The sequence below is a fragment of the Ictalurus punctatus genome, chromosome 27 (assembly GCF_001660625.3).
Source record: "Ictalurus punctatus breed USDA103 chromosome 27, Coco_2.0, whole genome shotgun sequence".
In the NCBI taxonomy this organism is placed as follows: domain Eukaryota; kingdom Metazoa; phylum Chordata; class Actinopteri; order Siluriformes; family Ictaluridae; genus Ictalurus; species Ictalurus punctatus.
In genome coordinates this window covers 5,008,420-5,022,388 of record NC_030442.2, presented here as the reverse complement: position 1 = coordinate 5,022,388, position 13,969 = coordinate 5,008,420, and the positions used below count along the sequence as shown (strand labels likewise).

General features: G+C 42.2%; 1 protein-coding gene across 1 annotated transcript; it reads right to left on the bottom strand.

Annotated features, from left to right (window-relative positions):
* Nucleotides 1-131: 131 nt before the first annotated feature.
* Nucleotides 132-12,367, bottom strand: man2b1 (mannosidase, alpha, class 2B, member 1). Its single transcript, XM_017459014.3, has 23 exons — nt 12,208-12,367; nt 11,600-11,702; nt 11,011-11,184; nt 10,356-10,549; nt 9,864-9,996; nt 9,529-9,674; nt 9,214-9,413; nt 8,962-9,082; nt 8,600-8,678; nt 8,405-8,514; nt 5,180-5,287; nt 4,768-4,884; nt 4,451-4,633; nt 4,054-4,151; nt 3,701-3,818; nt 3,506-3,624; nt 3,162-3,263; nt 2,984-3,071; nt 2,733-2,813; nt 2,408-2,626; nt 1,672-1,821; nt 1,250-1,352; nt 132-922 (listed from the first exon to the last, which is right to left on the bottom strand). The coding sequence occupies exons 1-23, from the start codon at nt 12,310-12,312 to the stop codon at nt 813-815; spliced, it is 2,961 nt and encodes a 986-aa protein (XP_017314503.1). The 5' UTR covers nt 12,313-12,367; the 3' UTR covers nt 132-812.
* Between the last annotated feature and the right edge of the window lie 1,602 nt (nt 12,368-13,969).

Below are 13,969 nucleotides of genomic sequence, written 5' to 3'. Positions count from 1 at the left end.
ATATGAACATGTTTAGTTTTCTTGGACTTAAATAAAAAAAAGTTTGTTTTTTTTTCAATGAAGCTGAAAATACTTAAGGGTGTGTGCGAGTCTCAGCTGTGTGTTCAGAAAGAACTGAAGAGAAGTGTGGGTTTAATTAATTACATCATGAATTTATTCATACCGTTTCAAAAAAGTCTTAAAAAATATTACATCAACACTCGTGTCAGAATTAAAGTTGTCCCTGCAGTGAAGGGACAGAAAAAACATGGAGATTAAAAACCGTCAACCACAAAATGCGCCAACGTGACAAATAGCAAATCAGCGCAGGCTCAAGGACGGACCACACACACACACACACACACGCAGTACCAGTATTACAATTAAAACTAACTGTATCAAAATCTAAATACAACTCATTTGAATTCATTAAAAGTTGTAAATATCCTGATTTTGAGTGGGTGTGGCTAAAGGTCTAGTGACATGTTCTCAGCTCCACCCACTTGTTTTTTTTTTTTTTTTTTTTTTAAAGTAAGAAACAAAAGCTAAAAGCAACACCAGACAGATTTGTGCACAAAAACAGTAAAGAATCAGTTTGGCTGAATTCCTAATGTTTATGACTGATGTTCTGATATTTTCCTACAAAATATTCATACTTTTGGTAGAAAATAATACCAGGGTATGGTGATATAAACACCTCTGTGTGTGTGTGTGTGTAAGATTATCACCTTCTCTCAGTAATACTGTGCCAGGTCTGAGCTCTGATTGGCTGGTTGATGTGGCACAGTGAACTCGCTGGCTGCTGCAGTGACGGAGCTCTGTGATTGGTTGATTTATTTGTGCCGCACTCGCAGCAGGAAGGTGCGAATCTCCATGGGGTTCAGTGTAATCTCCCAGGATGAGGGGTCTCCCACATGCTCATGCAGGGGCACCGCTGTCTCACCTACCACACCACGTTATTATTATTATTATTATTATTATTATTATTATTATTATTATTAATAGCAGAATATAACAGGATGATTTTTCTTCATGTAAATAGTTTAAGTGAAGAATTGTAAACTAAAAATAAATTGATATTCACAAATAAATACTAAATATTTACACTAATATTATTGCGTATAATAACTATTTTAAAAAATTCCTTAGTTTTCTGTTAAATACAGTCATAATATGTTTATATACGTTATATGTTTAAACTATAATAACTGTGTGTGTGTGTGTGTGTGTGTGTGTGTGTGTGTGTGTGTGTGTGTGTGTATATACGTACCACTGTCAGGCTTCCACTGCATGCGCTTCATGTCCTCTTTCCACTGATTGGCTCCCAGACTCATCTCAGACACACCCACTACATCCAGAGTGGAAAACAATTTCTACACACACACACACACACACACACACACACACACACACACACACACTAAGGGTCAAAGGTGGACTTACTCGTGCCTCAGACTGTTCACTTAGTGCATAACTGTGCTTGTGCCTCAGATCGTGGACTGATGACCCAACATTCCCCTTCAGCAGAATTCTTGGTTCTGTCGGTTATAGTGAGTTGTCCAGGCCCTGAAGCAGCAAAAACACCCCACACCCCCATGCTGCTGCTACCAGCACCACCACCACCACTCAGCCCACAGAACATTACCCCAAAAAACTCTTTCACAGCGCTGTAGAATTAAAGGGGTGTGTTACCTGCAGACTGATGGTGATGGGCTGAGAGTGGGCGTGGCTCTCTGAGCGTTCGTACTGATGCTCCAGCCTCAGCAGCACAGAATCCTGATCCCACTGAGACAGAGTGAGCACATGAACAGCAGGGGGCAGTGCTGAGATCAATCCTGAGAACTGAGAGAGCGAGAGAGAGGTAGTGTGAGAGACAGAGACAGACAGACAAGTAAGTGTGTAAGAGACATAGAGAGAGATAGACAGGTAAGAGTGTGAGACAGAGAGAGAGACAGATACAGGTAAAAGTGTGAGACAGAGAGAGAGACAGACACAGGTTAGAGTGTGAGAGACAGATAGAGAGACAGACAGGTAAAAGTGTGAGACAGAGAGAGACAGACAGGTTAGAGTGTGAGATACAGACAGACAGGTAAGAGTGTGAGACAGCCAGGTAAGCATGTGAGAGACAGACAGACAGGTAAGAGTGTGAGACAGAGAGAGAGAGTGGTAAAAGTGTGAGACAGAGGGAGAGACAGACACAGGTTAGAGTGTGAGAGACAGAGACAGACAGGTAAGAGTGTGAGACAGACAGGTAAGAGTGTGAGACAGCCAGGAAAGAGTGTGAGAGACAGACAGACAGGTAAGAGTGTGATAATTGTTTGGATTAGTACATCCCTGGAGCAGATGCCCCTCGGTGTATCCGGCTTTTTCTATCGGACGCTCTGGTTGGCTGTAAAATGAGAAAAAAAAAAAGCGGAAAGTGATGTACTTGTGGTGTGGTGCTGTGTGTCGCCCCCTGCTGGAAGGACAGTGTGGGCTGGAACACCATCTCCTGGCCGAGTGGGCGGTGGGTGTCGGCCGCGGTGCTGGGTGGAGTCAGAGCCAAGAGCAAGCGTCCACGCACAGCCAGACCGTCATAGTATTCTCCCGGCTCAGAGAGAGGCTCGGCCACGCCCCGATTATCATCACGCAGCAAACGCCTGTGCACCTGACACACACACACACACACACACACACACAAACACACACACGTTAGAACACTTGTTAGAACAGGGTCTGTGTTCTAGTATTGGGGCAGAGCCTGAATTAATCACCATTATCTCCAGAGAGCCGTTGTAAATGCTACCGATGCCCTGAGAGCGATCAGTCACCACCGTCATCTGGTTCTGTTCATCCTACCCACACACACACACAATTCATTTAATAAAATAACTCTAATTCATTTCAATTAAATAAATATAAAAAGCAAATATTATATATCATATGTAAATATTTAAATAAGAAACATGAATTCATTATTTAAATAAACGAATAATCGGTTAATAAATTGCGGTGAGTCACTCACCTTTATGAAAGCGCGGGTGTTGATTGGATAATAATTGCCTGCAATCGGCTCTGTCTGTTTCAGGTCCCACGTGGGGCGATAGTCTTTCCTGATTGGATAGAGCAGAATCATGTGACCTGAACTGTACTGTCTGTGTGTGTGTGGGGTGATGATATCTGTGTGATTGTGTTATCGCTACCGTCTCTGTAAGATCTCTCTGCCATTAGAGTCAGTGTAGAAATATCCCTCTGTCTCAATGCTCGAGTCCAGCCGAGTGATCACCTCCTTCCCAAAACCATCACTGCATGCAAACACACGCACACACACACACACACACGCACACACACACACACACGCATACAGATACCCACACTTGTAATCACAGGATGAGTGTGTATATGTGTGACAAACAAACGTGTTCAAATGTTCTGGGTATTCAATATGTTGTGTTTTTAATTTACTTATTACTCTCTGTGTGTGTGTGTGTGTGTGTGTGTGTGTGTGTGTGTGTGTGTGTGTGTGTGTGTGAGAGAGTGTCCTCACTTGACCGGTATGGGTCCTACAGTCCACTCCAGCTCCAAGTGTTTGCTCTCAGTGTAGAGGCGTATGACCTGAGACACCCACGGACTGAACTGCTGTCTCACCTCCTGTACCACAGAGTTCTACACACACACAAATTTCCTGTTTATAACTCTGTGTTTGTGTGTGTGTGTCTGTGTGTGTGTGTGTGTGTGTTACCTGCAGTGTGGTGACTTCAGGCTTCGTGTTAATGATAACGGGTGTGGATGAGTTTGGTCTGAAAATGTACGCTCCTGATGGCTGAAGGCTCTCCGAGTTGCCAACACTTGCATTGTACCTGCATGTAACACACACACACACACCCACCCATACAGAGAGAGAGAGAGAGAGAGATATCATTTCATCAGACATGCACCCTAACACACAAAGGCTGACTTGTCTGGACTGATTAGATATTGATCCATCACTCAGTAGCAACATTACAGTGTGTGCCTGTGTGTGTGTGTGTGTGTATATGTGTGAAAGTGTGTTTTGTGTATATATATGTGTTTGCGTGTGTGAGAAAGACGGACCAGTAGAAGTTCTGCGTAAGTTTGATGGTCTGCTGTGTTTCCAGGTTGGTCAAGCCACTCACCAGTCCTGTTTGCGTGTCAAAGGTCACTTTCAGGTACTAAAACAGACAGAACACACACCGGCTTTGTCCCTAACCACTCTGTAGTGCACTACTTTTTAAGTCCACTATGTGTAATGAAGAATAGGAAACATCAATGCATGAACAAGGTATACACAATATCCATAATGCATCTGGTTTGAAAGGTTCAGGGACCTAGTTCAGGGTAAATGGAGCTCCGCGTTCTTACTTGGTTCTGGACAGAGGGACTTTTATCTTTTGAGTCCTAGATAGATGATGGAACACTAGGTTCTGTCCTGGAACACTGGGTTCTGGATAGAGAGATTGTTAGTTCTAACCTTATTCTGGATGGAGGGCGGGGCTACAGGTTTGATTGAGGCCGGGGCGGGGCTGTTCTTCAGCAGTGTGACGGTGTAGGTGTTGAAGCCCATTGAAGGAGCCTGAACTTGGAAGACCAATTCAAATTGAGCAGAACCACGATCTCGCCTCAAAGCCCGAGTCGCCTTGGACACAGGTATCACCTGAGAGAGCGAGAGAGAGAGCGAGAGGGCAGGGTTAATTGAAAATTTTTAACGGCCTGTAGACTTCACGTTAACAAGGCTTTCAAAAGAATATTAATTATGCCTGATTAAAAAAAGATCTGAAACACACCCACCTGATTGTCCACAGGTGCGCCGTCTGAGTCCGTGACGTTGTAGACCGTTCCGTTAACAGGCAGGTGAACCGACCAGCTCACAGGACGAGCCAGAGGGTTATACACATTCAGCAAGAACTGAGAGATCAAAACAGAGACTGTTAGCAGTTACGTGCTAAACAACTGTAAAGCCACGCCCACTAAATACATCACCAGATTCCTGGAAATGGAGTTCTGGTTCTGGAAGTTTCAGGTTCAAAATTTTGAATTGGGACTGAGACACTACAGTGTGGCTTGGTGGGCCTCCAGCTAAGACACCTTAAATTTCAAGGAAGGTCAAAGAAACTTCTAGAGCCAAAACTGCTTACAAAAGTGGGCGGAGATACTATTCAGCTCTGCTGGTCTTCAGTGTGCATTATATCGTAAGTGTTACCTGTTTGCTGCTTTCAGTGAGAGGACACGCACTAATGTTGAGGTTCTCGCAGAAGACACGTGGTACTTCAGAGCCACTGAGAAACGCCAGAGAGTTACTGACCAACACCTACAGAGAGACAGACAGAATGGAATGAAGTGGGAATTTGATGGATTTCACCTCACACTAAGTCACTCGTGAGAACAATTGTATATGGTCAACTAGATGCCCTGTTCTGGTGTTTCTACTCGACTTAGCAATGAACATGCTGGTCAGAATCAAAGGGAGTGTAGAGGTTTTCTGACCAAATCTGGTGTCCACCATTCGTCCAGTAGACTGTTAATGGATGACCTCGCAGAAACAACATGGTGTGTCTGGCTACAGATGGAACTTCTAAGATCTCATGACCTGGGTATGGATGCTTTAAACCAAAGAAAGTCCAGGTCCCAGGTTTTGAAGTGCAGGAAGGAAACTGACAGGTTCTGCTTCTGAGTCCAGATTCCATCCTCCAACAAAAAGCCTGTCAAGAACTTTGACTGCACCCTGAGGAACACCTCTGCATTACAGAAACTGAAAACTTGGCTGACTTCAGTGGAGAAACCAGGTCTGGCAGGAACGTCCAAGGTCTTCCAGCATGGCGTCTACCTTTGAGCCCTGTGGGACATGCTGGTCCTTGCCCCAGTGTCACATGAGCTACAGTTTTCCAAAGGAGCTCAACCACTGTCTTTGTAGTTGGTGAGGGTTGCTGCAAAGGCAGACAGCTCCTCTTCAGCAAAAAAGGAGTTCATGCTGACCAGTGGAAAATGGGTGCTGTGATACGAATCCTACTTGGACACCATCATCTCCAAGACAAGCAAAGAGGTGAGGGTTAGGATTGAGTGGAGGACACAGGATGCAGTCGACCAGGCCAAGTCAAGTGGGATCAGTGGTCCAGGTTATCAGGAAAGGTAACATGCTGAGCAATTGTTAAGACAAGGCACAAAACCAGGAACATCAACTCGTTCGGAAGGATGTTCATGGAAGCATAGAGGAAATAAACACCAGCAAGATGTTGGGATCTGACACGAGGATGTATGGACCAGGTGCATGCAGGAAATGGGCAGAAACACGTCTCGGTCAGACTTTCTTCCCAATTGCATCCAATCTCTTCTGTTGAGGAATGCCTTCAGAGCCTTAAAAGATGATTCATGAAGTACAATTCATGAAGCCTTGGAGGTGATGCCACCAGTGGTGATGGCAGATGTCATTTGTACTGGGATCAATAATAGAACACACCACCACTGACTTTGTCAAAACTGGGAAGGAACCAAAACGCATTGCGAGTGGTCCTCTTCAAGGCAAGTGACCAGAGAGCTGAAGGTTGACCTACAGAAGCAGCAGAAGTTCCTGGACTCCTCTGCAGCAATCATGGTTAGGTGAAACATGGTCCTTGCGGTTGGAAAAGCAATACTGGTGGCTCTGTCTGACCAAGGACAAAGGAGGACCTGGTTGACGTACGCCAGAGGCAAGGATGGAGGAGAACTTCCAAGGTTTGGCATGAGACTATGTATAAAAACCCCTCAAAATCCTGGGTGTCACAGGGCTGCACTGTAGACAAGATGCCAAGAACATAGCAGAAACCAGAGAAAGAACCTCCAGAAGGCTATGGACTTGATCCATAGGAGAGGAATACCGGAGATACCGTTTCACAGTTTGTGACTTAACCCCAGCTGTGTTACCTGGACCTGAAACACACCTGTATCACCAGAAGTCTGAAACAACTCATCACATGCCAAAGAGAGAAAGAGAGCTTCATCCACCTTTCTTTCTTTTTCCACCCAATAAATAAATGACTATTACTAACTGCATGACGTTTTGGATTTTTCTTCATACCTTCATCACTTTCAGCTCAAAAACAGGAACTACTGAATGATTATTATTATTAGTAGTAGTAATAGTCGTAGTAGTCGTCAGAGTAGTAGTAGTAGTAGTATTAGTCAGAGTATTAATAGTAATAGCAGTCAGAATAGTAGTAGTAGTCAGAGTATTAATAGTAGTAGTAGTCATAGTAGTAGTAGTAGTAGTAGTATTAGAGTATTAATAGTAGTAGTCAGAGTATTAATAGTAGTAGTAGTCAGAGTAGTAGTAGTAGTCAGAGTATTAATAGTAGTAGTAGTAGACAGAGTAGTAGTAGTAGTATTAGAGTATTAATAGTAGTAGTCAGAGTATTAATAGTAGTAGTCAGAGTATTAATAGTAGTAGTAGTAGTATTAGTCAGAGTATTAATAGTAGTCAGAGTATTAATAGTAGTAGTAGTATTAGAGTATTAATAGTAGTAGTCAGAGTATTAATAGTAGTAGTAGTAGTCAGAGTAGTAGTAGTAGTCAGAGTATTAATAGTAGTAGTAGTATTAGAGTATTAATAGTAGTAGTCAGAGTATTAATAGTAGTAGTCTTAGAGTATTAATAGTAGTAGTAGTAGTCAGAGTAGTAGTAGTAGTCAGAGTATTAATAGTAGTAGTAGTATTAGAGTATTAATAGTAGTAGTAGTAGTCAGAGTAGTAGTAGTAGTCAGAGTATTAATAGTAGTAGTAGTATTAGAGTATTAATAGTAGTAGTAGTATTAGAGTATTAATAGTAGTAGTCAGAGTATTAATAGTAGTAGTAGTATTAGAGTATTAATAGTAGTAGTAGTATTAGAGTATTAATAGTAGTAGTCAGAGTATTAATAGTAGTAGTCTTAGAGTATTAATAGTAGTAGTAGTAGTATTAGTCAGAGTATTAATAGTAGTCAGAGTATTAATAGTAGTCAGAGTATTAATAGTAGTAGTAGTATTAGAGTATTAATAGTAGTAGTCAGAGTATTAATAGTAGTAGTAGTAGTCAGAGTAGTAGTAGTAATATTAGTCAGAGTATTAATAGTAGTAGTAGTAGTCAGAGTAGTAATAGTAGTCAGAGTAGTAGTAGTAGTAGTAGTAGTAGTATTAGAGTATTAATAGTAGTAGTAGTATTAGAGTATTAATAGTAGTAGTCAGAGTATTAATAGTAGTAGTAGTAGTCAGAGTAGTAGTAGTAGTATTAGTCAGAGTATTAATAGTAGTCAGAGTATTAATAGTAGTAGTAGTAGTCAGAGTAGTAGTATTAGTATTAGTCAGAGTATTAATAGTAGTGGTAGTATTATTCAGAGTATTAATAGTAGTAGTAGTCGTCGTCAGAGTATTAATAGTAGTAGTAGCATTAGTCGGAGTATTAATAGTAGTAGTAGTACCTGGCAGTGTGCCGAGCCAATGGCGAGCCTCTTGGCATAGTCGTCGGCAACGTGCTGCTTCTCAGTACCAGAAACCGCATCGTGGTGCTGCGCAACAGCCATTGCACGCTCTGATTGGATAAACACCAAGTCAGTCAATTACTCAGCAGCCAATAGGAATCCAGATAATTTCGAACACTTTAATAATGAACTTACTCAGCGTGTCGCTGTTTCCCTCTCCAAACGGGCCATGTGTGGACTTCAGCCCACCCAGCACCTCCAACTGATTACACGTCTGAGACACAGAGATGCAAACATAAATATAAAGATATCTTAAAGGGTTATGAAAAATTAAAAATAAAAACATTGGTCCTACAGCTTTCCTGGTTACCATGACAACTGAGCAGCGGTTCCATCCCAAAATATACACATTTAGACAAGAGTCCCGTCTCAAACTATCCATTACCGTACAAGAAAGGTTCCAAAATGTCCTATTTCACATGGTAGTATGCAGTAGAGGATGGCTATGTTAATTTAGCCCTTCGCAGGTGTGTGTGTGTGTGTGTGTGTGTGTTGACCTGCAGGAAGCTGTTACTGAGTCTCTCGTAGCGTTTGAGCGCCGGCCGGCTCGTGAAGTAACCAGTCCAGAAATCATGAGCAGCGTCAGCGTACGGGAAAAAATCATCTGTCTTTAATGGCCTGAGTTAGGGACAGAATAATAACAAAGTTTTACTGTCATATGAGCTGCTATAAGTGACACACTATTCCGTAAGAGAGAGATTGTGTGTGTCTGTGTGTGTGTGTGTGTGTGTGTGTGTGTGTGTACTGACCAGGTGAAGTTAGCTAGGTTGAGTTCCTGTAGGTAACATGAAGGGGTGGAGTAAAGGACGTGGACTCTGCTTCCCTGCACCTGCCTGGCATTAACGTAGTGGATCAGCTTGTCCATGTTCTTATACCACGGGATAGCGTTCTCGTACTGGAAATCAGAACCCATCGTCATGATGATGTGATTCGTCTTGTACTTCTCAGCCTGGGGGAGTTTCTCACACACACACACACACACACACACACACACACACACAGAAGAGCATTTTAGACACCAGCCTTGTGATCCACATTACGAACCTATCTTCACCTGTCCTCACCTGTACGCCTGAGAGATTGATGAAAGCGTCCACCAGTTGGTCTACGTTGTAGTCCTCGAGGTCCGGGTCGTCCTGCACCGGGGCATCAGAGCAGGACTGATCCCAACAGAACCCATCAGGAGGGTTATAACCATTCGGGAGAACACCTACACACACACACACACACCCGATACAGTTTAATATTACAAATGTCCAAATTTTGAAGACATCCTTGTTCATCCAAATTAAATAGGCATGACATCAAACCAAGTGTAAGTGTGTGTGATAAGTGTGTGGTGTGTGTGTCTGTGAGTGAGTGATTGAGTGAGTAAGAGTGAGAGAGAGTGAGAGTGTACCAGTGAAGAGGTCAGCAGTCGGGGGTTCTAGGCTCTCACTCGCTCTCCACACCATCTCCATCTCCTGCATCTTCATCCTGCGAGCTTTATCCTGATAATCCAGACGGCCGAAGAACAAGCCATCATAGCCCATCTGTACCACACACACACACACTAAACATTTGAACATATGCACCCAAACGACCACACAGAAACAGGTGTGTGTTGGTGAAGTGAATGATAACTACTAAGAAATCATTAGCAGTCAAGTGTGTGTTTCCGGGACAGGTGTGTGTTTCCGGGACGTTAGCGTTACCCGGGGCAGGTGTGTGTTTCCGGGACGTTAGTATTACCCGGGGCAGGTGTGTGTTTTCTGGACAGGTAAAGAACCAGGTGATCTACTGTATAGTTGTGTGATATCCGAGTGTCAGTCATATTCACTAAGAAATCATATTTGAGATACGTAATGTATTATCTGTATAGTTGGGCATTACCTGGGCATGTGTGCGTTACCTGGGCGAACATGGAGGCGTGTTCTCGGGCGTGGCCAAACGGGTCGATGTGCCAGGCCACTCGAGGTCGACCGCAATCTCCAAACGTGTCGTTTAGAAAGCGCAGACCGAGAGTCATCTGATCTATTACTGCACTGTAGTGTGTGCTGGCTTCATCACTCATACACCAACCTCCATTAACAAACTCCAACCGACCTGCAGAGAGAGAGAGAGAGAGAGAGAGAGAGAGAGAGAGAGAGAGAGAGAGAGAGAGAGAGAGAGAGAGAGAGAGAGAGAGATATTCAATGGAAAAGCACTCACTATAATCTTTATTTCTTTCCATCTTTCTTCTTCTCTCTTTTTCTTTCTCCTCCATAATTTTCTAATTTTTTTTCTACTAATTTTTCCTAATTTATTCCTTGATCATTTCCCAAGCTTCTCTCTTCCTTATTTCCTTCACCTCTTTTCTTCCCATTATCCATTCTTTCTTTTTGATGCCCTATGTTTCTTCCTTCTTTCTTCCATCACGTTTTCATCCTTATTTTCTTTCCGTCATCCCGTCATCATTCACCTCAGAGCCCTAACGCAGCCCGGTGTGTAACAGTACCCGTGCTGCTGTGTATGAGCGAGAGAACTATTGAGCAGATAAATGAGGAGAAGAACAGATGAACTCTGACCCTGCTCCACCAGCTGGGTGACGATGTTCCGTGTCTGCTGATCCTGCTGTTTCCACCAGCGGTAGAAGAACGCCGTCTCCACGTAGATGAACCTGCGCGCTGGATCCTTCTGTAGCTCCGACACCACCGAGTCCAGGATGTACTGAACCCCGGCATGCTGGATATTATTACGGCCTACACACACACACACACACACACAGAAGCAATATACACATTGTGCTGTGTTAGTAAAATTCTCCATTTTATCACCTCATAAACATCATATGATGGGCATCACGCATATGCACACTGTGTGTGTGTGTGTGTGTGTGTGTGTGTGTGTGTACATACAGCTGAGTACAAAAGTCCACTACTGCACCATCATGAGACCAAAACACAGTATTCTGATTGGGTAATATTTGTCAATATCATGTAGCACAATATTATTAATATTAATAAGAACAACAATAATAACATTATTAGTATTTTGTATATATTTTATACATTTATAGAAATATTTGAAATTCAGCCAAACTTAATATCACATAGAACATTCCATGCTGTGTGTGTGTGCGCGCGTGTGTGTCTCTCTAACTATACAGTGTTTTACCTCCATAGTAGTACTGATCCACAGTCTTCAGCCAGCCCACATCATCATGTGTGTGAGGAACCAAGTGTACGTTCAGCATGGATGGCTTTGTTGCTGGACATGACTACACACACACACACACACACACACACACACACACACACACACACACACACACACTTATTAAGGATGTCCATATTACACTTAACCACTTAATAATCACACTGAAGTTGATGAATTTCCTATGCAAGCATTCTCCCTAAGTGTGTTATTCCTCTTACACCACAGCAATCTGACAACAATTCCTTTTTTATTATTATTAAAGAATACATTGATATTATTTTATTATTTTAAAAATGAAGTATTAGCTAGCACTGTGACTGATTGGTCAGAAAACTCACGCTTTATAATAGATAAATCTCCAACATCACGGTTTAGTTACTTTCACTTACAAATAGTTCCACTTTCGAACACTGACAGTGTAGAGACAGCAAATTACATAGAAATAGTAACTACACCAGGAACTAAAACAAGCACACACAGTAAACCGAGACAAGTAGATAAAGCGAGTTAGAACCGTGTGTGTGTGTGTGTGTGTGTAGTAACAATTTCCCCCTCAGTTCACACACCTTGTACCCGCACACCGGCTCTCTCAAGCTGGGGAAACACCAAACACCCGCCGCAGAACACAGGAGCAGAAACCCGGCCAGAGGAAAGAGCCTGTCCGCCGCCATGATGCACAACAACACAGTCACATGACTCCCGGCTTCGAGTGCGGCGCGTGACCGGGAAGCGAATGCGGAAGTGATGGAGCCGCGTCACCGGATCGATATGCAAATGAGAGAGGCGTGGCGAGCTACTTAGTCCATCCATCCATCCATGTTCAACCGCTTACTCCTTTTCAGGGTCGCAGGGGAACCTGGAGACTGGCCCATGGAGCATCGCACAAGACGGGGTACACCCTGGACAGGGTGCCAGTCCATCACAGGGCACAATCACACATACATTCACACACTACAGACACTTTGGAAACGCCAATCAGCCTACCGTGCATGTCTTTGGACTGGGGGAGGAAACCGGAGTACCCGGAGGAAACCCCCGCAGCACGGGGAGAACATGCAAACTCCACACACACACAGAGCCGCGGGAATCGAACCCCCGACCCTGACGAGGCGAACGTGCTAACCACTAAGCCACCGTGCGCCCCTTGAGCTACTTAGTGTTCATTTTTTATCAAGTTTTTGATAAAAATACGTTTTATTAGGAGATATTTTATGTCTACATCATACAAGAACCATAAATATAAGCATTCTGGTAAACTGTAATATATACACATACTACCGGTCAAAAGTTTAGACACTCATTCTTTATTTTTATTTTTCACATTTTAGAAGTCATCAAAACTCTGGAATAACACAAATGAAATGATGGGAATTATGTTATGATATTTAAAAAAAAAACAAATACATCAAAATAATTTAGTATTTTAGCATCTTCAATGTGGACCCACTTTCTGCCTAGAATTTCCAGAAATGTATTCTTGGCATTTTCTCACCAGGTTTCTTGAGGAATTTCCCTGAGACGCTTTTTAAACAGTATTAAAGGAGTTCCCACCTACTGCACTCTTATCGAATATTTCTCTCAGAGTCGTCTGTTTAAAAAAATAATAATAATTTTGTAAATAAAATGTTAGTTTTCTAATGAAAGAAATGAACATGTTGGATCTATTAAAAACATTTAATCATACACCATCAGATCAAAAGGTTTTTAACACCATGAGAAACATTTCAGTCAAGTGTCCACAAAATTTTGACCGGTAGTGTATATGCATATATGTATATATGTATATATATATATATATATATATATATATATATATATATATATATATATATATATATATATATATATATATGCGTGTGTGTGTGTGTGTGTGTGTATGTGTGTATATATATATATATATATATATATATATATATATATATATATACACATTTACATTTACATTTATTCATTTAGGAGACGCTTTTATCCAAAGCAACTTACAAATGAGAATACATACATAGAGTATGTAATCTTTCTGATCACATGGTTACTCTGGATGGTCTTTCTGTTTCATCATGTGCAGCAGTTAAAGGCCTTGGAGTGATTATTGACTCCAGCCTATCATTTGATGCTCATGTAGATAATATTACTAGGATAGACTTCTTTCATCTCAGAAATATTTCTAAGATAAGAAACATATTGTCACTACATGATGCGGAAATACTAGTTCATGCAGTCGTCACCTCTAGATTAGATTACTGTAATGCCTTACTGTCTGGATGTTCCAGTAGGAATATAAATAAGCTCCAGTTAGTCCAGAATGCAGCTGCTAGAGTCCTAACTAGA